This window comes from Lotus japonicus, chromosome 5 (genome assembly GCF_012489685.1).
Source record: "Lotus japonicus ecotype B-129 chromosome 5, LjGifu_v1.2".
Lineage (NCBI taxonomy): Eukaryota > Viridiplantae > Streptophyta > Magnoliopsida > Fabales > Fabaceae > Lotus > Lotus japonicus.
Genome location: NC_080045.1, coordinates 52,348,084 through 52,376,062, shown reverse-complemented (window position 1 = coordinate 52,376,062; position 27,979 = coordinate 52,348,084). Strand labels below are relative to the sequence as shown.

The 27,979-nt window shown below is 37.3% G+C and overlaps 5 protein-coding genes across 15 annotated transcripts; 1 reads left to right on the top strand and 4 right to left on the bottom strand.

Moving 5' to 3' along the window:
• Nucleotides 1–24: 24 nt before the first annotated feature.
• LOC130718646 (N-terminal acetyltransferase A complex auxiliary subunit NAA15-like) lies at nucleotides 25–3,627 on the top strand. 11 transcript variants are annotated; one of them, XM_057569266.1, is made up of 7 exons: nucleotides 25–347; nucleotides 535–661; nucleotides 797–865; nucleotides 1,028–1,198; nucleotides 1,282–1,389; nucleotides 2,022–2,160; nucleotides 2,546–3,627. In XM_057569266.1, exons 4-7 carry the CDS (start codon nucleotides 1,073–1,075, stop codon nucleotides 2,566–2,568), a joined length of 396 nt encoding a protein of 131 aa, XP_057425249.1. In that variant the 5' UTR covers nucleotides 25–347; nucleotides 535–661; nucleotides 797–865; nucleotides 1,028–1,072; the 3' UTR covers nucleotides 2,569–3,627. The 11 variants fall into 11 exon arrangements, 5 of the variants coding, with proteins under 5 accessions (XP_057425249.1, XP_057425247.1, XP_057425248.1 ...); XM_057569264.1 differs by having other exon boundaries at nucleotides 535–865; XR_009012755.1 differs by lacking the exons at nucleotides 25–347; nucleotides 535–661; nucleotides 797–865 and having other exon boundaries at nucleotides 872–1,198; nucleotides 2,546–2,626; nucleotides 2,691–2,750; nucleotides 3,387–3,627.
• A 2,215-nt stretch (nucleotides 3,628–5,842) lies between these two features.
• On the bottom strand, nucleotides 5,843–8,054 carry LOC130718230 (gibberellin receptor GID1C). Its single transcript, XM_057568759.1, has 2 exons — nucleotides 7,780–8,054; nucleotides 5,843–7,481 (listed from the first exon to the last, which is right to left on the bottom strand). Exons 1-2 carry the CDS (start codon nucleotides 7,816–7,818, stop codon nucleotides 6,486–6,488), a joined length of 1,035 nt encoding a protein of 344 aa, XP_057424742.1. The 5' UTR covers nucleotides 7,819–8,054; the 3' UTR covers nucleotides 5,843–6,485.
• A 5,786-nt stretch (nucleotides 8,055–13,840) lies between these two features.
• On the bottom strand, nucleotides 13,841–16,156 carry LOC130718788 (uncharacterized). The gene has a single exon (XM_057569414.1). The coding sequence runs from the start codon at nucleotides 16,042–16,044 to the stop codon at nucleotides 14,311–14,313; it is 1,734 nt and encodes a 577-aa protein (XP_057425397.1). The 5' UTR covers nucleotides 16,045–16,156; the 3' UTR covers nucleotides 13,841–14,310.
• Nucleotides 16,157–18,808: 2,652 nt separating this feature from the next.
• On the bottom strand, nucleotides 18,809–20,368 carry LOC130719759 (uncharacterized). The gene has a single exon (XM_057570366.1). It carries the CDS (start codon nucleotides 20,366–20,368, stop codon nucleotides 18,809–18,811), a length of 1,560 nt encoding a protein of 519 aa, XP_057426349.1.
• Nucleotides 20,369–22,228: 1,860 nt separating this feature from the next.
• LOC130720897 (uncharacterized) lies at nucleotides 22,229–25,747 on the bottom strand. The gene is made up of 2 exons (XM_057571602.1): nucleotides 24,297–25,747; nucleotides 22,229–22,482 (listed from the first exon to the last, which is right to left on the bottom strand). Exon 1 carries the CDS (start codon nucleotides 25,602–25,604, stop codon nucleotides 24,375–24,377), a length of 1,230 nt encoding a protein of 409 aa, XP_057427585.1. The 5' UTR covers nucleotides 25,605–25,747; the 3' UTR covers nucleotides 22,229–22,482; nucleotides 24,297–24,374.
• Nucleotides 25,748–27,979: the final 2,232 nt, after the last annotated feature.

Genomic DNA, 27,979 nt, shown 5'->3' with positions numbered 1-27,979 from the left:
TATGTTCCCATTCAATTTTAACTGGAAGCCAGTGACTTTTCTTTTTTGTTTCCAATGAAAGAAAAGAAAATTGTAATAGCACACAGCTACCCATTTGCACCAATTAAAGTTGTACATTCCCATCATCCCATGCTCGCCGCCCCATCTCGAGATTTTCTTTCCCTTTGCCCAATTCTACGGCTCTCAAAATTATTTTCCCAATCCTATTGCTCCAAGTTTTTCGAACTTTCCCTCCCTATTCCACACCTTATTCTCAGCCCCTATTCCCTTCGGCCTCTTCGCTCACCGGCGTTCTCAAGGCAGTTCGTGATCTCCAAGGTCGGGGTTGAGAAGACAGTGTTCGAGTGGTGAGTTTCTAATGCTTCTTCGATGTGAGGTTTTTTTATAAGCTTTTTTCCTTTTAGATGATGATTACTTTAGTTCTGTTAGGTATGGTTAATTATGATGTTCGAAATGTTGGTTTTGTTCTGATGAAATACTAAACTGTGCATTGGTTAATTGTTGAACTTTTTTTTGTTTATTTTTAAAAATTAGTAAGTTGCAGATGGCGCCTCTAAGGTGGTCGATGACGCCGATTTGGAGGTTGGCTCCGATTGATAATGTGAAGTAGAAGAAGAAGCAGCAACACACTCATTCTTCCCCTTTCTCTTTCAAGTTCATGGCATGTTTCTCATTTTTAATAACCAATTTTCTGCTCAATTCCCACTGTTTGGTTTCAGTTAATCTCTCCTTTTAATTTAACTATATTATTTCAAGCATACGTGTGACGGTTTATTTACTGTCAAATTTTCTGTAGCTCGAAGAAACCACTCCAACCTCCCCGAGATTTATTTGATAATGTCATGTTTGGCTTTTTGATGGAAAGGTTGTGTGCATTGGCCATGTAAATTGATTTTTATCATCTATAGATGCATGTTTTACACATCATAAACTCTTAATGAGTAATTGTTTTGTATTTATTATTACTTTGGCAGTGGCTTAATCTCAAATAAATCTAATGATATTCTTACTCTTTCAAAAAAAAAAGGGATGGCTAGAGTGTGCTGGTTTGGAAAGCTTACTGCTTCCTATCATGTGCTTCTCTTTGCTGGTGAGTGGTGATGGTGTCAAAATAGATGAGGAGATGTCAAATTTGCTTCCTTCTCAGAAAAGGAAAATTAGACAAAAACAAAGAAAGGCAGAAGCAAGAGCTAAGAAAGTATTGTACTCATTTCTATAGCTTCGTTTGAACTTGGTGCAGGAAGGGCATTCATTCATCCTATTGTTTTATTTTTTTTTCAGGGGGCAGAGGAAAAGAATGAAGAGTTAAGTGTCAGTGAGGTATTCAAGTCTAGGAAACGGCATGTAAAACCTATGAATCTTGATCCACATGGGGAGAAGTTATTGCAGGTTAAATTTTAGTGCCTTCAACTTCAGTAACCATTGCGATTCTCTTTAGCCTGTGTTTTATATTTTATAATTTAATGGATAAATAGAAGTTTTCTCCTTGATTCTTACTACCGGTTACCATTATGGTCATTTTCACCAATCACCATGCATATTGACATTTTAGATCTTGGTAGAAAACTAAATATTTAAGATAATCAAAGGATGTTATATTTGAGTTAGAGATAGAGAATATGGGTCTTCAAAAGTGATAGGATTTAGAAATGCACAAAAGGTTATGTTTGCCAGAAGGAATGCTTCACAGAACAAGGGGATTCTTTGATATTTGAATCAGAGGTAAGTAAGGCAATTGGTGATGTTTTCACTCAAGTTATATGCGTACCCCTAATAAGTTCAGATACTTTTTTTTTCTTTCCGGTGCTACCTGAGTTCAGTTACTCGGTCAAGGTCTAAGGTGTGTTTAATCCATTTGCATCAATGTAATTGAACATTCACACCTACTTCAAGAAAAAAACTGGACTGGAAGTTCATTCATGCTGGACTTAATTAGTATCGAAACACACTAACTCAGAAAGGTAAAATATTATGGACTAAGTCATAAAGCTAAAACCTTATCTTTCTCATATTAATTTAAGGTGGATCGGGTATATCTTGGTTCATGCAATGTGGTAGCTGTCTTAGATCATGAACGGAAGCGAACATTTATGATAAGAAAGGAAGGACTTCCAGATGTTGGTAAAGTTCTCTATAGGCAACACTTGCAACATGCTCTAGGTAAGTAGGAAGTATTATCAGCTTCTACTATGATTACCCATTGCAGTTTCTCTCATTAGATCTTCTTGAATGATTTTTGTTTGGAGATCCTCTGTTTTTGCTAACTTACATCATCATGAACAGAGTTTTAGGATCTTTGCAGGAGGATCTGTTTAATTTCTATATGAAGGGAAGATAGCTTATTTAAATTAACTAGGAAGTTGTTTGTGTTTTGGTTGTTAGTTTGTGTTTTGTATTTATGTTTGTAAATGTATGTGGACATATTTTGTTCCCTCTCTAACTGTAATGGACCTAGATATTATGTTGAATTGATGCACCTCTATGAGTAGTTTTTAAGAATTGCAACTACTGACTTGTGATTTTATGTTCTGATTTCTATTTTCAGTGGGGATGCTGACAGAGCTTTAGATTGCCTGTGGCAGAGGAAGAAGGCTGAGATTAAGCTGCAATATATTTTGCTTTCAAGGTCTATTTTTTTTAGAGATATTTGAGTATTAAAATCAACATAAAATTGAAACATTTGTTTGCAGAGAGGATCAGCCGAGAAAGAACTTTTGCAACAAAGTGAAGGAACCACATTCCATGAAAAGGTATCTACACGATTCAACATTGCCGTCATTGGAGGTTCACCTTGATTTTATTGTTCTCATCTCATTACATATTTTGAGAAGAAAATTGTGATGAAAAATTGATTATAATTTTTGGCTGAGAACAATCAAATAAGCTTTATTTTTAACCTTTGAAAGAGATTGCTTTGCCATGAATTTTTCTATTTTAGTGAAAAGAGATTAACCTTTGTATCAATTGTTTCTTCTGTTTATGAGATCTTTTTCTGAAGATCTGTATAGTTTAGTTGAGGTATAAGTTGTTTAGTTTCTATTAATGAGATCATTTTCTGAAGATCAGTATATTTTAGTTAAAGCTAAAAGCTAATCGTAGTAATGAGATCCTTCTTAATAAACCACGTGCTGCTTTGGTCAAAGATCCAACCAAGGTAAGTAATGTACTATTAACTCTTTTATTTATATGAATTCGTTATGGGGCTGATGTTTATTCATTCTTTCATTTTTTAGGATCCTGCTGATTTTGAAGTTCCTACTGATGTTTTGGAACTCATTGATCAAACATTTCTATTCAAAATTGAAGTCAATAACAACTCAAACTCGATATTTGAACCATCGTACCGAGTTAAGAAAATCTGCTCTGACTCAGAGGTTATGTGTCAGTTTCAGGCATCCCTTCCCTCTATTGAGGGTTCCGCTCCATTGTTGATTATGGGGACCCCTACTTCAGTGCTGAAGGGTGAATCTTCATCTCCGATTATAGAGGAGTTTTCCCTGAGGAATAGCTTGGATCAACTAGACATCATTTTGCTAATTTATTATCAATTTTGTATATCATTCATTGCGACACTGTGTAGAACCTCAAATCCTTTTCATAATCGAGTTGTTCTTATTTGATGGTTTATTCAATAGAATACTATTGCATGATTTAATCTATACAGGTGTATGCTCTTCTATTCATGGAAATCGTTTAAATATTTTGGTCAATTGGTGTAAATTTATGTCGTTTTAAAAGCCGTCGTCATATTGTTACGCTGATTTATACTTACTTATTTGTTTATAAAGTATGAATTGATTGATATATGCTTCCCCGTGCAACGCACGGGTGAAAAATCTAGTTTTTTATAAGTTAACATATTTAAATTATGTGGATGTTGCTCTGTGGTGGCCTCTAGGGTGCAAGTGCACTCTAGGTCTTGCACCATGCAAGAGCAAAAATAACCCACAATAATGGGTATTGGTAACCTGTTGAGAAAAAAATAAAAAAGGTTGATTACAATTTAGCCCCCACTTCAAAACCACTATTCAGAATCAACCCAAGTCCACCACTTCAACCACTGCACACCACCACGTCGTACTGCCTCCGGCCACCGCGCACAACTACGCCAGTCGCCTTCTTCAACCCCTAAAGCTCAGTTCTGTCAACATCATACCCTACCTCAAAGGCCAGTTCTGTCAACGCCATCTCCGGACATCTCCGCGAACAAGAGAAACGTTGCTCGATCCAAAGCATCTCACCGTGTTAGAGCCCGTGGCATCTTCGCAGATCTTTAGGAAATCAGACCCATGGCGTCTTCAGATCTGGACGAAATCAGACCCATGGTGTTGTGCAACTTGATGTTTGGGCTATGGTGGTTGTTCCGGTTCCCAAATGCAATCCCTGTGTTTGTTGGCAAGACCAAGCCTTTTATGGAATCTAACGACATCCTCCTTTCAAGTGCTTGATATAACTCAATCTATCTATCCAACGGCAAGATCAAGACTTTGGGACTAAGAAGGAATGTGTTTTTTTTTTGGCAAGATCATGAATTGGGTGCTGGTGCTTTTTTCAGTTTGGTTAATTTTAGAGGGAGAGGGTTTGGTTGTTCGATTAGATCAAGATATAACAATTTAGTTTTTAATTTATTTGTTCATTGTTTTGGTTGCTCTAAAGATAATGATGTTTGAACTCTAAAATGCTTTTGAGATGTTGGGGAATACTGGAAGTGGCTAGCCATCTGGTACGTTCTGGGTTTTACTGGTGATAAGGCTGAAGAAGATTGAGAAAGAGAGGAGAAGACACACACTAAAAGGGCTTTATGGTAATATACAAATTGGAATTGTTATAAATTTTTAAAAATACATAACAGGTGAAACCGGTTTCCCATTCCACCTCTTGCCAGATGGTAAAATCCCATTGGCCCTCAGCTGTTTGGCACCGGTGCAATACCTAACATGTATTGCACCTTATAACCCGCCTTGCTCTGTTACTAACATTTTTGGAATCCTTCATTTTATTATTTAAAGTATAAAAGATTAAATTACAAATTATAAAAGTTTGCTACAGAAGAAATCATAGTAAATTAAGCTAAAGGAAACCCTTCATTTTTATATAAATTTAAATTCTATCTAACTTATTATAGTTTTATATTAGTTTATGCGTAAGGGTGGAATCAAGTTAAACATCAATATTATACTCCTTTAAATTTGTATATACTCTCCGGTCACATATAAGCAAAAAAGACATTTTAGGTTCATTTATTTAATGAATGTATCTAGTCATTTAAATGAATGAACCTAAAATGTGTTTTTTGCTTATATATGTGACCGGATATTATAGTAGTATGCACAGTATACAGCTATTATCACTTGTTTGATTACGGTTAAAAAACATGAGTTAACATTCCCATGAGTTCAGCGGCTGGTCAATTTTTAAATCATGTGGGGCACTTAGAAAGGGGAAGCTAGAGCGGCAAGTGGCAACACATCTATGTGGACTTTTACTACTTTCCCAAAAGAGACAACTATAATATCTTCTGCCATCAATGCTTCTAAATTTCTCCGATCCTATATAATTTAGCTTATTTTGATAAAAGTAATTAGTACATATATTCCAGCTTACAAGAGAACTTCTGAAATAATTTTCTTCAGAAATGAAATTCCATCCCAAACATGATAATAGAACCGAAACTTGAGATACTTATTCCTTGTCAATCAAAGTATCAGTTGTTGGAAAGGAACTCAAAATGATTAGCCCATGGTTGATGAATTAAATTTCAGAGACAACAGTACACTGGAGCAAAAATTCAGTCTCTGTGGCATAAGATGATGAAAAATATCTATGCATACAAAAGCAAACATAATACAAATCCTAACATTATAACATGAAAAGAAAATCCATTTACATCTGCAAAGATTGTCCATCGTGGAACAAGGACAACCCAAAACAAAAGAACGTAAAATTAGCTATATAGAGAAAAGGTGAAACAGACTTAAAACACTTACATGAGAGACAGCACAAAATATATAATAGACAGCACCAACATATATACTTTCCCTATCATTGTTCCAAAATTAGTTAAATATATAACACTTGCCAGGCAACGACAAGCCCCACTGGCTGGGCATTAAGGTCATGCCCACAAATAGCATAGTGTCTTGACTGTCTTCCTCTCTTTTTTGGCTGAAAGTCAGACTGGGTAATCACAACTTTGGTGGTTCCCATAAAGATATTGCAATGGCTCCCCTTGTCCTAAAATGCTTTCACCTATCAGCAAACACCCAATTTCCTGATATTGTGCTGATGAAAATATCATATAGCTATATGCTGATTACACCAATCTCACGACACGATTAACACTAGATAAGTACCTAATCACAGGGGAGCACAGTCCTACTACTACAGCAAAGAAGCCAAATTGTAAAATAGTTAAGAAGTAGCATACCTATTAGTACAACCTACACAATCCTAAGGTCCCCTTTATGTATAGCAAAACGTTAAGCCTACAAACAGTCACTGCTGACAAAGCATTTTATCTCCTCCATCAGAGTAGAGAAGTGCTCATTATTTGGCAGCAAGTAAAATCCAATGGTTGCTTGATCCAGGAATAGCAATTTCACATTTTGGCTAGCCCTCTCAAGCCCTTTGGCATAAGCTAATTGCCAGTCCTGAACAAGGTCCAAACCAGCAACCACAACAAGGCTCTTGGGAAAGGAAACCCCTTTGAGGCTTCTGCCATTGGGGCCAAAGGGGTTACAAGCAGGGTGGTCTCTGTCCTCCCCTTCTGGAAGAAAAGCTCTCCAATACCAGTCTCTGTCTCTAATTCTAACAAAATACCTCCCATCTAGGCGCATTTCAGACTCGGTCCTTTCTTGCCCACCAAACAAAGGGTTGAGCAGTATATTCCCAAGAACTTGAATCCCACAATCCACAGCTCTCATGGCAACATGGTGTGCAATGTTCCCACCTGAGCTATCCCCAACCAAGTAGATATGAACTTTCTTGTCCTTCTTACTCTGAAGCCATGACCTCGAATTCACCCACTCAAGAGCAGTCCACCCATCTTCATAAGCACAAGGATACCTGTTCTCAGGCGCACGCCTATAGTTCACAGAGACCACAACCGCTTTACAAATCCCCACCAAGCGACGACAAAGGGTATCATAGATAGCACTATTAGCAGAAGAATGAGCAAAACTCCCACCATGAAAGAAAAGCAAAACAGGAAGAATCTCAGAGGTCACAGGCCTCTCAAGGTCAACAATGCTAACCGGACCTTCACCCTCAGCCGGACGGTAGATTCGAGTGAGCAAATTGGTTCCCCTATCCACAATGACATCAAAAGAAAACACTCCCTCCACAGGGTTAAGGTTCGCCGGAACTTTCCGATCAAGAAACTCGGCTAAATCACGGTTGAAAGTTCCATCCGGACGACGAAGAAGATTGTACGCCAGCTTGAAATTGGAAATCAAAACCCACATATTCAACGGAACCACCATCTACACCAAATTTTATCAACTTCATTTAAAATTAACAAAAATAGAATTTACTAAACCCTAAACATTGAAGATAAAACCAGGAAATCATTCAACCAAAACTAAATAACTAATACATAACCAAACCTAAGCTCAATCAATCCATGAAAACAAAAACATTCAAACTCAAATCCTAAAACGATGATGATGAAGAAGAATCAAACAAGCAATACCGTACGGATAATTTGTATGATTGTATCCAATCGAACGAAACATGGAATCAAAATCTAAAAGGTGCAGAGTAAAGTAAGCGTAAGCGTACCCTGGAGTCATTGGGGTCGAGTTGGTCGGTGCCAGCCATGGCAACGATCGAGTTTTCGGTTGATTCAGATCGGGAAGAAGGTTGGAGAATCGGAGAGATTGTTCAAGATGAGGTGTGAAGCATGGTGTGATGTGAGATCGAGAGGTGAAGGTTGGAGGGTGAGGGTGGTGGTGGTGAGTGGAGGAGGAAGAAGAAGAAGAAGAAGAAGAAGAAGAGGAGCGGGAATGGTGGGTGAAGGATAAGAAAGAAAGCAACGGTGCGCGCACTGTAGAAAATGCTAAAGTGACACATTCACAGGGAAGAAGAGCCAATCACACAAACACACACAGAGTAGGACCCACTACCCCAATCACTTTCTTTTCTTTTGTTTTTATTTGTTTTTTGTCATGGAATTATAAAAATCCAGTGATAAAAATAGAAAGATAACATCAACCAACCAGGGTCAATTAATCGGTGCATGCGTGTTTGGATTATCGTTAAACTCAAAGTATTAAAATCTTACTATTAAATTTAATATAACAAATTTTAACTTCTATATTAATGTATTAAAAAATGTAAAATCATGTTTATGTTAGTTGTCGTCGACGACAACGATAGACCGTCGGAGGAGGGAGACAAAGGAGAAGAGAAGACGCTACCCTGAGCTGCTACCTGCCTGCGGCCCGGGAGGTGACGTGGCACGTGAAGACAGACATAAATTCGCCCTCACAAGTCACTACAAGCTTGGGATCAATATCAAAATAATTGTGTCAGCTAGTATAGGCTATAGGAATAGAGATATTCATAATACATCCATCCAAATCCTATGGAATTAGTGTGCTAATTGAATAATAAGTTGAGTGTGACATCTGTAAAATTACAATCCAATCCGTTTGAGTGTTTTTTTGTATTTGGATTTACTTAAAGAGAATGCTAATGAAAGCTCCTTTCACATTTTATAATTAGGAAAGTGGGATTTCATGATTGTGTGGGTATTCTTTTATTATTAATTGGAGGATTGGAGGATTGTGTGGGTATTTTATTATTTCATAAAAATGTTGAAGCCCTTAATTCACCTCTCCACTTTCACTCACATGAAATACGTGAACAGATGAAAACTGAACATACTTTAAAATGATTTTTCATTTAAGTCAAATATGTACTAACTGCGTTGTTCGAAATTTCATTCACAATTAATTTTAAAGTCTAAATAATTTTAGGAAAAATCTTACATAAGTAATTTCTAGGCGTTAGAGTTGATTTTTTTAGAGTGGAGTGGAGTTGAACTTGAGAAAATAAAAGATAATCCAAAGTCCAAACATAATATAAGAAGGGCAGTCCATTTTTCACCTTAAAATACGAAAAATGTGTTTGTAGCAAAGAAAATGGATACCCAAACACACTACCCCGACATACCCCGACATTTAGTTATATTACCCTTAAAAGTGTGAAAATACTAAAATATCATTAATGAAAGAAAAAAGACATAAAAACTCTCCACCGCCCCACCCCATTCTCACATCCTCTTTCATCTTGCTTCACTCACCAACATCACCCATCTTCATACCCCATATTCTACCATCATCATACATACCTCCAAGCTCAACTTCCATCTCCATCTTCTCCTCTCTCCTTTTTTTTGCTACCATCGTTCATTGTCGTTGCGCTCCCGTTTCTGCTACAATCATCGTTTTCAGCATATTTTTGTTTTTTCTGCAACTAAAGGGACTTTAAAGTGCGTAAAACTATGCACTTTAAAGTGTGTAGGTGACGCAATTTAAAGTGTTTTAAGCTGCAAATTTTAACATAATTGATATTAGATGATTTTTAAAAATTATGAAATTCTCACCGTAAATCAAAATATAATATTTGGATATTTATGGTAAATAAAAAAATTCAAAATAAAATAGCAGATGAAGAAATTTGGCTCCCAATCACAGCTCTTGTGGCGAAGCAATAAGCGTACAATTACTTTAATTTTCCCTTTAACTTTATAGTTGGCCCTGTCTTGATCCGAGATTGCTAAAATTTACAGTTTTTTACAGCAGAATTGAGCTCAGAATTATCTTATTACTTTCGTTTCAGAAATTAAACAGGAAAATAAATAAAGAAATTTGTGCGTGACAAACTCACTTTGAAAGTGCGAGCGAAATTTTTTTAAAGACATTTTCAAATTTTACGAATATAAGGGTGATATAACTAGATGTTGGGGTAGTGGGAATAACAACTACCATATTTTAACTAATATATCCTATGATTGCAAATTACACATCTCAAGCTGTCAAGCAGGGGATAACCATTATCCAATTGTTAGTCCTACCCCAAACCCACCCATCGCCATTAGAATTGTTAGCTTGAATTGAAATAGGCATGAAGTGCTTAGGAGTTGCCTTGAGACGTTTCGCGGTCCACTATATTCCATAAAAATTGAAGGCTTAAAAGCATTTCATGCCCCTGATGTATCAAGTTTGTGTAAATGTTACCCCTGTTCTTTTTTCGTCTATGTTTGTACCCTCCATGTTTCACAAATGTGCACCGTTTGCCCCTCCGTCACTCTGCCGTTTAAAAAGGATGACGTGGCCGTTAAATGCCCACGTCAGCATCCTACGTGGCATGACACGTCATTAAATGAAAATGAGAACTTGAAAAGGAGGTGGGAGGATTTGAACCCATGACCTTGAATTAGCAAAACACAACCATAACCAATTGAGCTACTGAATCAAGTGGTTAAATTATGACCAACGTTGTATTTATATCATACTTATTATCATCATTCTTAGATTATTCATCATCTTCATCCCCAGCCACATTGAAACCCAGATTTTTCCATCTCCAATATCAAAGGAAAAAAAACATGCATTTTATCATCATCATCATCATCATCTTCATCTTCAAACCCCACTTCCAAAAACAGTTACGGTCTCTCTTTTATAAACCCAAAAGTTTTCAGTTTCACTTCACCTTCAACCATCAAACACATAATTTTTCTTCAATTTCCCCCATTTTTCCTCTTGCTCTTGCTTCCAATCGTGAGGAAGAGAGCTTTTAGATTCACTGTGCAATGGGGGAAAACTGGGTTTTCCGACGGCATCGGTGATGGGTTGCTAGTGGTGCGTGGAAGGGCTTGGTGTGAATTGGGGAACCCAAGCGACCCACAAGCTGCCACCGGCGACGGTGGTTCCGTTGATGAAGGATAATGGGATTCAAAAGGTGAAGCTTTTCGATGCGGATGATTCCACCATGGATGCTCTTGCTGGGTCTGGGACTGAAGTCATGGGTTTAATGTTAGATAATTTTGGGTTTTTCATGTTAGATTTTGTTTTGTTAGCTAATTTGGTTCCAGATGCTGTTGTTGGGGAATAGATTTGGTTGGGGATGAAGATGATGATAATGAAGAAATGCATGTTTTTTTTCTTTGATCTTGGAGATGGAAAAATCTGGGTTTTAATGTGGTTGGGGATGAAGAAAATGATGAGATAAAGTAGATGATGAAGAAGAATTTGAGAAGAACAAGGAGAATGATGATAACAAGTATGATATAAATACAACGTTGGTCGTAATTTAATCACTTGATTCAGTAGCTCAACTGGTAATGGTTGTGTTTTGCTAATTCAAGGTCATGGGTTCAAATCCTCCCACCTCCTTTTTCCCAAGTTGTGATTTTCATTTAATGACGTGTCATGCCACGTAGGATGCTGACGTGGGCATTTAACGGCCAAGTCACCCTTTTTAAACGGCAGAGACGTGTCATGCCACGTAGGATGCTGACGTTGGCATTTAACGGCCAAGTCACCCTTTTTAAACGGCAGAGTGACGGAGGGGCAAACGGTGCACATTTGTGAAACATGGAGGGTACAAACATAAACGAAAAAAGAACAGGGGTAACATTTGCACAAACTTGATACATCAGGAGCATGAAATGCTTTTAAACCAAAATTGAAAGTAATGAAAAGCCTGAACCTAGCACCCTGCCATGGGCGAGCTAAGAGTGGCCCCCCTCCCCCCACTTAATTCTCTCTAACGCTTTTTTTGGCAGCATAGAGGTTGATGCGAGAGAGTTGAGAAGGAGAGAGGTTCTGCTAGAAAATAGTTTGTCTCCACGTTTGGTTTCAACCCACATACAAGAGAGAGATGAAATGAGGTGGGACCTACAGCTTTTTGCTCTCTCTTGGATTTGAAGAGAGATAGAGCTGGACTTGCTTTTTCTTGTGTTTTATCCCTTTTGCCCTTTTTTCTACTGTCAGAAAAAATGTTAATAACCTTTTTCATTGGATACAAATGTAATTTGATAAAACATATACCATTCCACATCATTCTTTCTCTTCTATTTCTCTTATCTTTCTAACATACCAAATAAAATAACAGATGAAGAAATTTGGCTCCCGGACACAACTCTTGTGGCGAAGCAACACGCGTGCAATTACTTTATTTTTCTCTTTAACTTTATAGTTGTCTCCGTCTTGATCCGAGATTGCAAAAAAATAAGAAACAAGTTTTTCAGACCCAAACGTCCTGCAGTGCAGAAACCCTTACCATGCGCTGAAATTTATAGTTTTTTACTGCACAATTGAGCTCAGAATGATCCTATTACCTTCACTACGAAGTACCTGTCTCAGATTCGTTCCATAAATTAAACAAGAAAGTAAAGAAATAAATTTGTCTGTTTTATCGCGCTTTAAAGTGTGAGCGAAATTTTTTTAAGGTCTTTTCGGATTTTACGAATATAAGACATGTATAACTAGATGTCTGGGTGGTGGGAATAACAACTACCATATTTTAACTAATGAATCCTAGAATTGCAAATTATACATCTCAAGTTGTCAAACAGGGAACAACTATTATCCAATTGTCAGTCCTACCCCAAACCCACTACCTAAATCAACCGTCATTAGAATTGTTAGCTTGAATTGAAACAGGCATAAAGCGCTTAGGAGCTGCCTTGAGGACGTTTCGTGGTCTACTTTATTCCAGAAGAATTGAAAGTAATGAAAAGCCTGAACCTTATCACGTCATTTTTCTGGATGCTGTGACTCAGTGGGTGAAACTTCAAAGAGTAGAGTTTGGAAACTGGAAAAAAAAACTTGGGATTGAAAGAAACGAATTGAACTTTCTTTTGGGTTAGCTTGTAATCTCATAGGTAGTGCTTATAGTAGTTGTTATCTCACGTGTAGCTTGATGTCATTGTCATGCGTAGTTGATTGGTTTCTCTTATATAGTAATTGATGGTTGTAGCATGTTTAGTTGAGTGGCTACTGGAATTGGTAAATGTAGGGTGTTAAGGAAGATATTTATGTTGAATGAAATGAGCTGATGACTAGTTTGATTTGCCTTCTGATGGCAGCTTTATTAGCTTTTATCATTTTCATCAACTCTCAAGTAAATGAGTAAGGGGCACTTTCTTTTGATTTTTCATTTTGCTTTCTTCTTTTTATCATTTTTATTGAAGTAGAAATATACAATTTTACTCTTTTAAGGCTTTTCAAACTTGACTGCATAATCTGGCAAGCTTAACAGGATAATGGTATCAAATTTAACTGCATAATGATATCATCCCTGTTTAATTTACCAAACTTGACTTCATAATGGTATCACCTGTTTCAATGAGCAAAACTTGACAGCATAATTATAAATTTTGCACTGCTGCAACTGTCAGTGTTATGAACCAAACATTAGCTCATCCCAGAAGTCCACCCAAAACTTTTAATCTAAAACCACTTAAACCTTGATCAAAAAAGTTGTGCTTGAGGAATGATCATAAATGGAACTACTGTTGTTAGAAACAAATTAAAGTGACAGATATGGTTCATTGCTTTGTTGAATCACAACACCATAGGTGGTCTCACATCTAAAAATCAAGTAAACCAAGGATAAGGGAAAATTAAGCTGAGCATTTTTTTTCCAATAAGCTAAGCATTTAAATTAAGCGAATGGCTTATCTACATCCTGCGTCTATTTGTCAAAAAGCTGAGCATTTTTTTAGTTAGATACTAAAGCAATTTTTGCTGTCAACTTTTAATTAGATACTAAAGCAGCTTGACAGCAATAGTTTATAATAACAGAAAAAAGGAAACGCTTTAGCATATATAAAAGGATAAGAATAATAACTATTTTATTATTATCTCTGTGATGAAAGTTAAACTATCATGAAAGCAGGTAAGTGTTCAAAAAACAAAAATGAACTATGATTGAAATTAACTCCTTACGCCAAGGCACTCTTCTGTCAAGGTAGCAAAGCCCAGAGGAAAAAAAAGAACATAGAAACAATAAGGTACCAAGTCACAACACAAGATCAAAACAGGTGGATCAGTACAAAAAGATACACAGAATACAAAACACCTCTTAAATGTTGGTACCTAAAGTTTGTTGACCATTGTTCATACTTGTTCTGTACATTGGTGATGTTTCCAGGATTGAGGATCTTTTTCAGCACCATTACTCCTATGTATGATTAACTTGTTAGTACTAGTAGTAGTACTATCATTAGCCATCACTTTCTCTCCTCTAGTGTGCAACATTCAATTCACCATCTTCGCATCACCAGAATCACCAATGTCAAAAGAAGTTAGTAGGCAGTGCAAGAGTATCAAGTTCAAAACATCCTTTTGGAACACCTTTCCTTTCTTTACCAGTCATCTTATATGAAGGAATCCGGTGTGAGAACCGATACAGCTCATTAGGCAGAACATAAAATACGTTAACTCCCTTCTTCTTAGATTTCTGAAAGAGACTAACAAACCCTTTCACTTTGACTAGGCGAGCAACTTCAATGCCAACATTCTGAGTAAAGTCTGACAGGATTTCCACAAATTCAAACTCCCCCTTCAATTGAGTTTCTGGATTAGAACTCCATTTGATATCCCAATATCTAAAAATTGCCCAAGTTTCTCCCTTCTTGGGATATACCACATAAGAACCTTCACCAATTTTCAGGAACTTGATCTGATGAGAGAAGATACTAAGATCAGCAACATCCTCAGAAGCACCAAGTTTGAACTTACCACAAGCAATAGGCAAACCTGCATCATGCCAATCTATCTCCTTTTGGTCATCTGGGTCAGGTTCCATCCAAGTAATCGTCAACTTGAAAGGGGAGGCCACATTCCTGACAAGAGCATAAATTCTTGGCAGAACATCAGGGCTATCATAAACTGCCCATATCTGATTTACAGCAAAACATTCCTCCGCCTTATCCTTATCGAAATCATTGAAATCTGTATCAGGATATTGATTGCTCAAATTTGAATCCAATGGAGAGCAATTGTCCTCATTTGATATTCTAAAGTCAGGATCTGACTCCAATCCATTCTCTCCTTGAACATGATGAGATTGCTCAAATGTGCCGCCTTTCTTCCTTAAAGATGTTCCTTCAGCTGGACTGCTTCTTTTCCTTTTATTTCCCACGTCTCTGCTCAAATCATCCCACTCAAGTTGGGCTGCCATAAGGTTATTCTGCAGCGCTTCCTTTTCCTTCATCAAAACATCCACATTGCTTTCCGGCTCTATATTTCTCTCACTTCTCACTCGCCCCAGCTCAGTTGCAGCTTGTTCGATTTTCTTCTCCAAACCTGCAACTTGCAATTCCAATTTCTCCACTTTCTTTTTCTCCACCTCAAATCCCTTTCTCATATTCTCCTTCTCAAGCATCACCTCATCAACCGATTTCTTATAATGACGAACTTGAGAAACTAACTCCTCATTTTTATCCTTAAACTCCCTAAATGACCCATACAACTCATCCACCACATCCCTCACTCGATCCACCTCCCCTTGCAACTCCGCAATTTTATACTCATGACTAACTTTCACCCGCTCAATCTCATCCCTCGCGCTATTGGCCACATCAACCTCGCGCCGCTTACTCTCCAATTCCCTCTGAACCATATCCAGTACCCTACAAACACTATCCCTCTTCTCCGTCAACACCTCAACACTCTTCTCCATATCCTTCTTCTCACTCGCCAACGCGCTGCACTTCCTCGCCATCTCCTCTTCCTTCTCCACGGCAACACCAATTCGCTGCTCCAGCTCCAGAACCTTAGCACGCATAATCGCCTCTTCATTGCGCGAGATCTTTAGAGACTCGGTGAGTTGCCTCACCTCGAGTTCAAGGTTAACGGTTTTCATGACGCGAGCGTTGTCGAGCATCTCAAACTCAATCTTGTCTCTGATGACTCTGTAAATGTCCTCCTTCAACCCGTCGATGACCGTAGCTGAACCCTGCGAGCTCATCAGACGCAAATCACGGTGGTTTTCGTCCATTTTCTTCTCCCCTTCCAATCTCAGCATCCACACTCCTCTCTGAGATTCTATCAAATTGTGAAAGTTGTGTGGGTTAGGGTTTTCGATTTCCCCTAATTCACAGTGGCTTGAGTTCGATATGTTGTTTTTATTTTCCTGAGGCACGTTATGTTTGATTTGGTAGAACTAGTAGACACTGTTTGGTCAATGTGAAAGTGAAGATTAGTTTTACCCCTCCTATTACTATTACTTACCTTGAAATAATATAATTTTTTATAAATAAGAATGATAATTAGATGAGCTATGTTAATTAGTGAGTGAAATAGGGTTAAATTGGGGTTAGTGAGACAAACTAATGTGGAAAAAATTAAACATGTGGCATAGTCACGTAAGAGCGGCGAAACCATGTAGCAAAGTCACCGGGCAACCACCTCCGACAATAGTTTCTAAAAAATTACGGACTAAAGTTAAACTTTACTCCGGTGAGAAACCATTTTCAAACTTTACCAGTTTACCTTATGCACAGGGACAAAAAGCTTAATTTACCGTAAAACTAAACAATTGAAGTATCTATCTCTTTGCGCATATCATGTGCTACAAACGAAGTAGGTTGGAATAGAGTAAATAGAAATAGATCAGATAACTAGGATGTCTTATACACATACGGTACACCATCAAATAAAGTGGTACATGTGTGAAAGTGAAAATTTAACACAAGAATGAGGATTCGAATTGTGTTAAAACTATTTTAAAACTCTTTTGATATATTTTTTCTCATTGGATAAAATAGTTTGATATTTGAAAACATGATTAAAATGCATGTAAGTGTCCCCGTAGGATAGCTCAAGTGGTAAGAGCTGTGGGACATATGGGTTGGGTTGGGGGAGGTCCAAAGATCGATTCCTGGCAGGTGCAATTTATCTTTTCAATGTAAAAAAAAATGCATGTAAGTGAAAGCATAGTTAAATGTAAATGCAAGGATATAGTTAGAAGAGCACACGCATAAGTTCATCCTTGTTCACCCTACCTAAGGGCTACCTCTACTCCCCAAACAAACCCTTGGGATGTTTCACTATCTACCATGAAAGATAACAGTTGGATATTATATGCACACATAGACTTCACGGGTTCAACCATATATTTTCCCCGAGTAGTGATATATACACACCTCATTATTTATACACTTCATTTCCACCTATTTTTATTTCTATCTCTCTCATCTTATCATCTATCACATCTTATACTTTCTCTCTCTTACTTTTTCTTTTCTTCCTATCTCTCTCCTCCTCCACCTCTTTCCACCTCATTTAGAGGTGTGAACAAATCATTATTGTATTTTCCCCTTTGCCTTCCTAGACTCAGTACTAGTCTTCGAAGCCTTCCTAGACCATCCATGGATATTCTTTCACAATCATCCTTCCTAGGCTGAAACCCTGGATGTTTCGTATCCTTCCCAAACCTTGACCCCATTATTTATAATCCTATAAGAAGTGTATATCTCACTAACTAATAAGCCTTCTATACTCATATTGAGATCTACTATAGTACATTGATGAATACCTTTGTTTATGGAAAGAAAAACAATTTAAGTGCATTACAAACAAAGTGTAGAAAGATAATCCTAAGATGTGTCAAGAGATTAAATTAATCTTCTCAATCTTCTTTAGTTGCATTTTATATCTTCTGAGTTTTCACTCTGAATCTTTTTTTTGAAGGACACTTTGAATCTTCTTTAATCCTAAGGTATTGGAATGGATTATGTGCTTCATAAAATTGAATATTAAATGAGGAACTTTAGTGAATTCTGTTAGATGTATACTATATATGACTCTTGTCTTTATTAAAACAATTTTGTCGTGTGCCTAACAGAAAAGGCCATTGAGTAATAAAATGATTTGGAATTCTTTGAGACAACATCATAAAGAACTGAAAGAACAATACATCCAGAGGAGTTCAACCAAAAGATCTTGATCCCCTACCAAATGTGGAAGTAGTTTCTTTAATATGTGGAAATTAGTTTCAGAATACTTTTCTGTTCTGGAAATGAGGTAGGTCCATCATGATGGAAAGAGAGAACACTTATAACAGAGTTGAAACCAAATATATACTATATCAAATGCAATTTCCTTTTTACAAAGCAACACACCCATGCACATTGCACTTGTGAAATAGATTCAATTTCAGCATTCATTTTGGCTTAAAGATTAAGTAAATCAAAACAGTGCCATTCGTTCTATAAAAATTTTATGCACAGTCAAGCTATGAGCAAGTTAATGTAATTGCAGAACCAATCTTCAAGCATGTGGCTTGCTTCCTTAAATATCGCATGCAGGTTATATGCCCTGCTGTCTACTGTAATTGCAGAACGAGTATTTGTTGCATAATGATCCAACTAATTACGGTCCAATTGTTCTGTAATTACAGTTGCTTTTATCATATAAAATGCCATTGATATTTGCTAATAATAAACTGTGATTGAAATTAACTCCTTACACCAAGGCACTCTTCTATCAAGGTAACAATACCAAGAGGGGATAAGAATGCAGACACAAAAGGAATGCCAAGACACAATAGACAATACAAAATCAAACAAGGGGGTCAGTACAAAAAGATACATAGAAGACAAAACACCTCTTAGACGTTGGTAATAAAAACACAAATTTGGCATTTTCACCCCCTCATTAACCTAACATGCAGTGACAGTACCTAAAGTTTGGTAACCATTGTTCATACTTGTTATGTACCTTGTTAGTACTAGTAGTAATACTCCCATTAGCCATCACTTTCTCTCCTCCGGTGTGTAACATTCTATTCACATCTTCACAACACCAGATTCACCAACTTTAAAGAAGTTAGCAGGCAGTGCAGCAGTATCAAGTTCAAAACATCCTCTTGGAACACCTTTCCTTTCTATACCTGTCATCTTATATGAAGGAATCCGGTGTGAGAACCTATACAGCTCATTAGGCACAACAAAAAACATGTTAACTCCCTTCTTCTTAGCTTTCTGAAAGAGGCTAACAAACCCTTCAACTTTGACTAGGCGAGCAACTTCAATGCCAACATTCTCAGTAAAATCTGATAGGATTTCCACATATTCAAAGTCATTCAAAAAATGATTTTCTGGATTAGAACTCCATTTGATATCCCAATCTCTGAAAATCGCCCATGTTTCTCCCTTCTTGGGATATACCATATAAGAACCTCTGCCAGTTCTGTTCATGCATGGTATCTGATGAGAGAAAATCTCACGATCTGTAACATTCTCAGAATCACCGAGTATGAACTTACCACAAGCAATAGGCAAATCAGCATAATACCAATCTAGCTCCCCTTCGTCATCTGGGTCAGGTTCCAACCAAGAAATCATCAACTTAAAAGGGGTGGCAACTTTCCTGACAATAGCATAAATTCTTGGCATATCAAGATTATCATAAAGTGCCCAGATTTGATTAGCATCAAAACAATCCTCCCCCCTGTCCTTATCAAAATCTTTGAAATCTGTATCAGGATATTCACTGATCTCAAGACCAGAAGGGGAATTTGAATTCAATGGACAGCAATTGTCTTCTTTTGACATTCTAAGGACATGATCTGACTCCAATACACTCTCTACTTTAACATGAGATAGCTCAAATTTTCCTTTCTTCCTTAAAGATAATGATGTTTCTTCTTCAGTTGGACTGCTTCTTTTATTTCCCACATCTTTGTTCAAATCACCACTCTCTCGTTGCGCCTGTAGAAGGGTATTCTGTAGTGCTTCCTTTTCCTTCTTCAAAACATCCACATTGTTTTCCAGCTCCTTGTTTCTTTTATTCAGCATCCCTCTCTCATTTCTCATCTTCCCCAACTTAGCTTCAGCTTGTTCAAGTTTTCCCTTCATCCCTGCAACTTCCAACTCCAAATTCTCAACTTTATCCTTCTCCATTTCAAATCCCTTTGTCATGTTATCCTTCTCAAGCATCACTTCATCAACTTGAGAAAGTAACTGCTCATTTTTCTCTTGAAGCTCTTTGTGTGACCCTTTGAACTCATCCATAACATCCCTCACTCTACCCACTTCTCCTAGCAACTCAGCAATTTCATACTCATGACTATCTCTTTTCTCTGTTAGCATTCTCTCCATCTCATTCTTCTCACTCACCAAGGCGCTGTACTTTCTCGCCATCCCCTCTTCCTTCTCGGCGGCCATGCCAACACTCTCTTCAAGCTTCAGAATCTTAGCACGCATACGCGCCTCTTCATTGCGCGAAACCTTCAAAGATTCAGTGAGTTGCTTCACCTCGAGTTCAAGGTTAACCTTGTCCCTGACAACCCTGAAAATCTCCTCCTTCAACCCATCAATGACCGGAGCTGATTCCTCCGAGCTCATCTGCAACTTTTCCTCCGTCAATGTGTAGAGTGAAGAGAATTTTGAATGTTGTGTGTGTTAGGGTTTTCGAATTCAATTTTTGGGAACCAATGTCATTTCCGCCAATTCCAATGGCTTCAGCGTGATACACAAAAATACATATTTTTGGCTCATTTAGGGTTTATGCTATGTTTTTTTTTATACATCGGAAAAGTGCAAAAATTACAAAAACAAAACTAAGGGCGGCAAAAATTACATTGGAGCAACATCACTTGAAGCTCTTGAGAAGGACTTGCCAACAGCTGAAGCTTTATATTTCTTTCTCTAACAAGGACTTTTTATGTGAGAAAATGAAAAAAGAAAAAATGAAGGCAGAGAATATGAGTATAGACAAGATAGTGAGAAATAAAAAATGAAGGCATTTTGTGCGCTACCAAATGAAGCCTAAGTTAGATTAAGGATGGAGAAAGATATGAGATAACTAGGGCAACTTAAACAATACATTATCAAATAAAGTGGTACATGAGTGAAAGTGAAAGTCTGCACAAGAGATACAAGAGATGAGGGTTATTTATAATTATATCTACTAGGTCTTCACTTGAATCCTCACCCTGAATCTTTCATTGAATCTTCAATGTTCAACTTATGGTACTTTTTTTTTGTTACATAAAGGAAAATAAAGAACAACTACGCTATAGCATCCTGCACTAGCATGGCAATTAAATCCTCACCTAGTCGTGCCAAAGAATCAGCTGCAGAATTCTTTTCGCGGGGTATTAAGCGAAAAGTCACCCTCCAATCTTGACTAAGCACACTCCTAATGCAACGAATAATATCACGAGCCCAATAATGGCCAAAATTGGTATCCCCTTGGAGAACATCTCAAACGGCAAAACAATTTGTGCAACAAATAACTTGTCGCAACCCAAGGTCCCAGCCAATCTGTAAACCAAGCTCAACCGCAAGGAGATCCGCCATAAACGTCGAACCAACGTCGTGGCTTTCCGAAGCACCAGACAACCACCGGTCTGCCGCATCAATCACAATGGCGATAACACGTTGTTGTGGATAAGACAATTCTCTCCTTTAATATTTATCTTGTATTCTGAATATACATCATGTCGAATGGGTAGTAAAAAACTGATGTCATAAACTAATTTCAATCTGAACTTGCTTGTTCATATAGTTATGACTCATCATGCATAAAAAAAATAGTTATGACTCATCAAATAATTGACTTAGCCCAAATGAATGAATTTAGTTGCTTTAATGAACATTCTCAACTTGAATGTTTGCAGAGACTTTTGTATGCTCCAGAAGTCTTTCCTATGATCTAGACACTTTACTCAAGCTCCAGATCTTGATCTACATATCGTCTTTTTTTACGACCAAACGAACTACAACATCTCCCAGTGAGAATCCAACAATGGAGTTCAAGGTTTTTTCGGACAAACCCACCATCCTCAATGAACCAATGGTATAATTGTGTGAGAATTTAATGAAGCCCAAAAAATTCAAATTGAGCCCGGAAAAAATATGGTATGCATTATCTCTGTTCCTTTCTCATTAACTTCATACATAATTGTTTTCGTATCTGTTAAAATTAAGAAGCATTTAGAACCTAAAACTAATTTATGCATAAGTATAGAAAATTATTTTTCTGAACATAAATAATTGTAAACTTATTAAGAGAATTCCTCCTGAAAACTAAGTTGGGTAACAAGTTCACAAAATCATGCTTGAATAGTTTTTATCATTTTAAACTTAAGAAAAAACAGAGAACATTTCACTCAACCCAGTGGCGGAGCCAGGATTTTTGTGGAGCCCGGGCAAAATTATCTTCCATTATTATCATAGCAAATCAGCACGAATCCAAAATTATCTTCCATTTTTATCATAGCAAATCAGCACTAATTTGAATAAAAGAATGGAAATCGTGTCTACACATTGTACATCAGAGTGAATATGTTGTGGAAATAATAAAGCTACATTGCAGAACAAACGATTAATCCAAAAAGACGATTAATATGACTTTTGGTTGATGCTGTTAGCATTTTATTAAGACAGAATATGCATCTACGACCAGAAGTGTTATGCTCCAGGAAATTACCAAACCCATGACTGTCACCAAAAAGCTGTGGAATGACATAAACAAGGACAGCATGTAAAAAATCTCAAGTATGTGCATTGAAGATAACTTAGACAAGATAAAGTCAAGGGATTGCCAAAGCAACATCCGAAACTAGGAAAGCATGCATATATGTAGATATTTTACTTATTGTAGGTTTTAGATTTGTAGAAATATGCCCTATGATCATAATTAAACCATGTTGAAAATGAGAAGCTAGAGACTTTAGGCCAGCACCATGGCTGTTATACCAACACTTCCACATTGTAAGTGAAATTGCATTGAATAGAAAAAAAGGATCACTGAAGTGAAGAATACAAAATCGTAAATTCATATGAGAATTAACAAAAGATTTAGTTCAACAAAAACAACTTGATATCATTTCTTCTACCACAATGCCCATGTGTTTTGACTTTCTCCAGCGTTTTGGCCAGCGTTTTGGTAACAGACTAATATCATGTTTGGTTTCATGTCTAAACCTTTAAGAGGCTAGAATCACTACTCTCACAAAAGCTACTCCTCCCCCAATCTGAAAATCTACTGAATTTCTAAACACACACTAACGGACTAATTCAATGTAATTTCTCTTCACCATTGCATGGTATACTATTGTACAAACTTTCTCCAACCCAAAATAACCTTATAGTATTCAACATTCACAAAAACCCTCCTTAAAGTGGCAAAAAAGCAATTTCAATTTCAAAGCCAGCTTATCTGCATTATTTTTCTATACAGATCTCCAAACATGCAATTTCTAGTTTGTAACCCTAAGTGGTGTTTCCTTCTTAGTTCTTAACCATTATTTATCTATATTCTGCAACTTTCTGAATGAATGTCTGTCTTCTTCAAGTCCTACTTCTCATTTCTCTTAGCGGTCCTAAAATACACTACCCCCTTAAACTTAGAAAATGAAGTTCTCTTGCTTAACCACTTTTTATCTTTAGCTACATAATTTACAACTAAAATTTCGTAGGACATATCTTTAAACTTCATCTCTAATATATTAGTATAGAAACACTTATATACTGATAGCGTGTTAAACTTGAGAATATAAACTATATAGAAAAATCCTACATATGATTCATGTGATGACTTTTTTTTTTAAGTTTTAATACATCTGAAACCAATCTATCCAAACTTGGTATAGAAATAAAGAAGCTGATGTAGCCAAATAAACAGCAGGACTATTGCAAGATCTCCTAACATAAAGAGGATCATAGGATAAAAACAAAGGCACCACATGAAGACAACCATGTACCAAAGATGAAAGATGGGATAAACAAAGAGTTCTACATTTCCAAGAGTTGAAAAGAACCAGACAATATAAGTGGTTGGATATTATACCACTTTAACTTGAATTCTTATAAACAAATCAATTTGTTCACCTTGTGATTATAACTCATGGTGTAAGTTAGCTAGTAGAAGACCTCTTATTTTAGAATTTTAAAAAACATCGATAAATATAATGCCATTGATATTTGCTAATAATAAACTATGATTGAAATTAACTCATTACGCCAAGGCACTCTTCTGTCAAGGTAACAGTGCCCAAAGGGGAAAAGTGGAAAACAATAAAGATACAATAAGGAATACCAAGTCATAATACAAGATCAAACAAGGGGGATCAGTACAAAAAGATGCACAGAAGGATCAGTACAAAAAGATACAGAAAAGACAAAACATCTCAAAAATGTTGGTAATCAAAACACAATTCAGCAAGCCATTTGTCCCTCACTTTCCCCATAATTCTTTGGCGTTTTCACCCCTCATTTTCCTAACATACAGCAACATTACCTAAAGTTTGTTGATCATTGTTCATACCTGTTCATGTTCTGTCCCTTTGGTGATGATTCCCGGATAGAAGACCTCTTTCAGCATCACCAGAATCACCAAGTTTAACTACGTAAGTAGGAGTGCAGCAGTATCAAGTTCAAAACATCCTCTTGGAACACCTTTCCTTTCTTTACCGGTCATCTTATATGAAGGAATCTGGTGTGAGAACCTATACAGCTCATTAGGCAGAACACAAAACATGTTGACTCCATTCTTCTTAGCTTTCTGAAAGAGGCTAACAAACCCTTCCACTTTGACTAGGTAAGCAACTTGAATGCCAACATCCTGAGTAAAATCTGATAGGATTTCCACATATTCAAACTCATCCGTCACATGATTTTCTGGATCAGAACTCCATTTGATATCCCAATCTCTGAAAATTGCCCAAGTTTCTCCCTTCTTGGGATGTAGCATATAAGAATCTGAGCCAGTTCTTTTCATGCCCCTTAACCGATGACAGAAAATGTCCCGATCCGTAACATACTCAGAATCACCAAGTACGAACTTACCACAAGCAATAGGCAAATCAGCATCACACCAATCTATCTCCCCTTCATCATCTGGGTCTGGTTCCAACTTAGTAATCTTCAACTTAAAAGGGGAGGCCACATCCCTGACAAGAGCATAAGCTCTTGGCAGACTATCAGTGCTATCATAAGTTGCCCATATCTGATTAGCAGCAAAACAGTCCTCCCCCCTATCCTTTTCAAAATCTTTGAAATCTGGCTCAGGATATCCATTGATATCACTACCAGAAGAGTCATCTGAACTCTCAGTATCGGACTCCAATACATTCTCTCCTTGAACACGAGATAGCTCAAATTTTCCTTTCTTCCTCACAGATGATACTTCTTCTTCTTCTTCAGTTGGATTATTGCTTCTTTTATTTCTCGCAACTTTGTTCAATTCATCTCTTTCCTTCGCTCTCTCACATCTCATCTTCCCCAACTCAATATCCGCAACTTCAATTTTTTTCGCCATACACGCAACTTGAGATAGTAACTGCTCATTTTTGTCCTTAAACTCTTTGCATGACGCATTCAACCCATCCGCGACATACCTCAATCGACACAATTCTCCTTGAAACCAAGCAATTGCATGCTCATGACTAACTTTGACCTGCTCAACCCAACATCTGGCTCTGTTGGCTTCATCAAGCTCACGCTGCTTAATCTCCACAACCCTGCATAAACTTCCTCGTTCCTCTGTTAACCCTTTGATAGTCTTCTCCTTCTCCTTCTTCTCACTCGCCAAGGCGCTGTACTTTCTCGCCATCTCCTCTTCCTTCGCACGCATACGCGCCTCTTGATTCTGCAAAGAAGCGTGTAAGTTATCGGGTGAGAAATTGAGTAATCGAGATTCCGGTGAACCAAGGGCTTGATTTCAAAAAGGTGCTCCGGTGAGCAAGTTAGCACCGTGAAAATAAATAAATGAAAACAAAAGATTACTGAAAAATAAAGGGAATTTATAAAGAAAGCGAAACTTAATGAAAAGAAAACAATAAAGTTATTGAAGAAAAGTAAATTGAAATAAATTGCCAAAAGAAAAGGAAAAAGGTGAAATGAACTCTTATACATTAACTTATGTAGCATTTTATTTGTGTGGTCGATGTGTGAGTGTTTAGAGTGTTAGTATATCTGTTTAAAACCCTTATTCTAGTGTTACATTTGTCTATTTATAGTACTAGAATTATAAATAACGACCTAACCCTACAAACTAGATTACACTAGAAAAGATATAAGTCATTCTGTAACGCCCCGAATTTCGGGTGTCACTTTAGTAACCTATTAAAGTAAATATGCAATATTTTCCAAAAGAATGTATAAACACGAGTATATTTTTTTCTTTTCAAATGTATTTCCAAAACATGTCATGCATACTCCCAACTACAAAGGGATTTACATCAAGCCTTGAACAAGGCGAGTACCCGAAACCCCAAATATAAATTTCTAAAATCGTTATGCAAGCTTAAACCAATAACGGTAAGCTCTCTAACCCAAGGCTCTAGCCCTACACCTGACTCTATTCTTCAAGTCATCCATAGTTCTTCAAGTTCTTCTCTCCGACTCGTACAAAGGTCAAGCTCCATCAAAAATTCTCCATTGCCTAATAGCGTTAAGCGCCCAAACAACAAGTAACAAATAGAAAGGGTTAACTCCATGCCATTACCACGTATAAAAGGGAAAAGCATGCTATTCAAATTTAAGTGCATAACATGGCACATACGCTAGCAACCTAATTCAAGATAGATGACGACATATATTCAACAATATAGATTTAAATCAACTATCAACAACCTCAACAATATTTCTACTCAGATATCAGCATCTTAACAACATATATGTTAATTCAGATATCAACAACTTAACAATGTAACATTTATTCAGACATCAACTTAACAGCATATAACAGCTCAAATATCCACAACCTCCACAGTATAGAATCAAATCATATGACAATAATCTCAACAATATAACATCAAATCAAATAACAACAACCTCAATCTATATCATCTAATCAGACGTCAACAACCCCAACAATATCACATCAAACCATATATCAACGACCTCAACAATATAACATCAAATCAGATATCAGTAACCTCATCAATATAACGTCAATTCAGATATCGACAATCCTCAACAATATCAATCAAACAATAACGTCTCGCAAGACGGGACAGTCCTGTGAAAATATCCACTCCACTGTCACTAAGTAACGCCTCGAAGGACGGGATAGTCATGTGAAAATATCCACTCCACTACCACTTGATAACGTCTCGCAAGACGGAACGATCACGTGGGACAATCACCACCACACCGCCACTTAACGCCACAATGGACGAGATAGTCATGTGAAAATATCCACTCCACTATCACTTGATAACGTCTCGCAACACGGGACGATCACGTGGGACAATCACCACCACACCGCCACTTAACGCCACAATGGACAGAATAGTCATGTGAAAATATCCACTCCACTACCACTTGATAACGACTCGCAAGACGGGACGATCACGTGGGACAATCACCACCACACCGCCACTTAACGCCACAATGGACGGGATAGTCATGTGAAAATATCCACTCCACTACCACTTGATAACGTCTCGCAAGACGGGACAGTCCTGTGAAAATATTCACTCCACTGTCACTAAGTAACGCCTCGAAGGACGGGACAGTCATGTGAAAACATCCACTCCACTGCCACTTGATAACGTCTCGCAAGACGGGATAGTCATGTGAAAATATCCACTCCACTATCACTTGATAACGCCCCGAAAGACGGGACAGTTATGTGAAAATATTCACTTCACTGCCACTTCAAGCAAACCAAAACATCTCATCCAACTCACTAGTCACTCAAACAACAATCTCAAATTCAATAATCAAATCAGGATAACCACATGTTATTCATATTATCAACCAACATAATTCAATTCAATTACATACCAACTCAGTTCAATGACAGAAACCAGTAAACGGCCGAAGCCTCTCAGAAAACGGAGACACACGTCTCAATAAGTTCACTCGACCGAAGCCTCCAGAAAACATTTTCCCAGTTCAGCATAATAATCATAATCCAATGTCAATCAATATAAACATCATCATCTCAAACGCAGACAGTGCGATAAAAGCATGCAAGACTCAAAGACGCGCTAAAACTGA

Bases quoted from the DNA above. Each gene is read 5' to 3' on its own strand.
- LOC130718646 (XM_057569262.1), top strand. From the start codon at position 998: ATGATATTCTTACTCTTTCAAAAAAAAAAGGGATGGCTAGAGTGTGCT. The intron at 1,390-2,021 runs GTTAAATTTTAG...TATTAATTTAAG, and splicing joins ATGGGGAGAAGTTATTGCAG to GTGGATCGGGTATATCTTGG. The intron at 2,161-2,545 runs GTAAGTAGGAAG...TTCTATTTTCAG, and splicing joins ACACTTGCAACATGCTCTAG to TGGGGATGCTGACAGAGCTT.
- LOC130718230 (XM_057568759.1), bottom strand. From the start codon at position 7,818: ATGGCTGGCACCGACCAACTCGACCCCAATGACTCCAGG. The intron at 7,482-7,779 runs GTACGCTTACGC...AATTTGGTGTAG, and splicing joins TCGACCCCAATGACTCCAGG to ATGGTGGTTCCGTTGAATAT.
- LOC130718788 (XM_057569414.1), bottom strand. From the start codon at position 16,044: ATGCTGAGATTGGAAGGGGAGAAGAAAATGGACGAAAACCACCGTGAT.
- LOC130719759 (XM_057570366.1), bottom strand. From the start codon at position 20,368: ATGAGCTCGGAGGAATCAGCTCCGGTCATTGATGGGTTGAAGGAGGAG.
- LOC130720897 (XM_057571602.1), bottom strand. From the start codon at position 25,604: ATGCGTGCGAAGGAAGAGGAGATGGCGAGAAAGTACAGCGCCTTGGCG.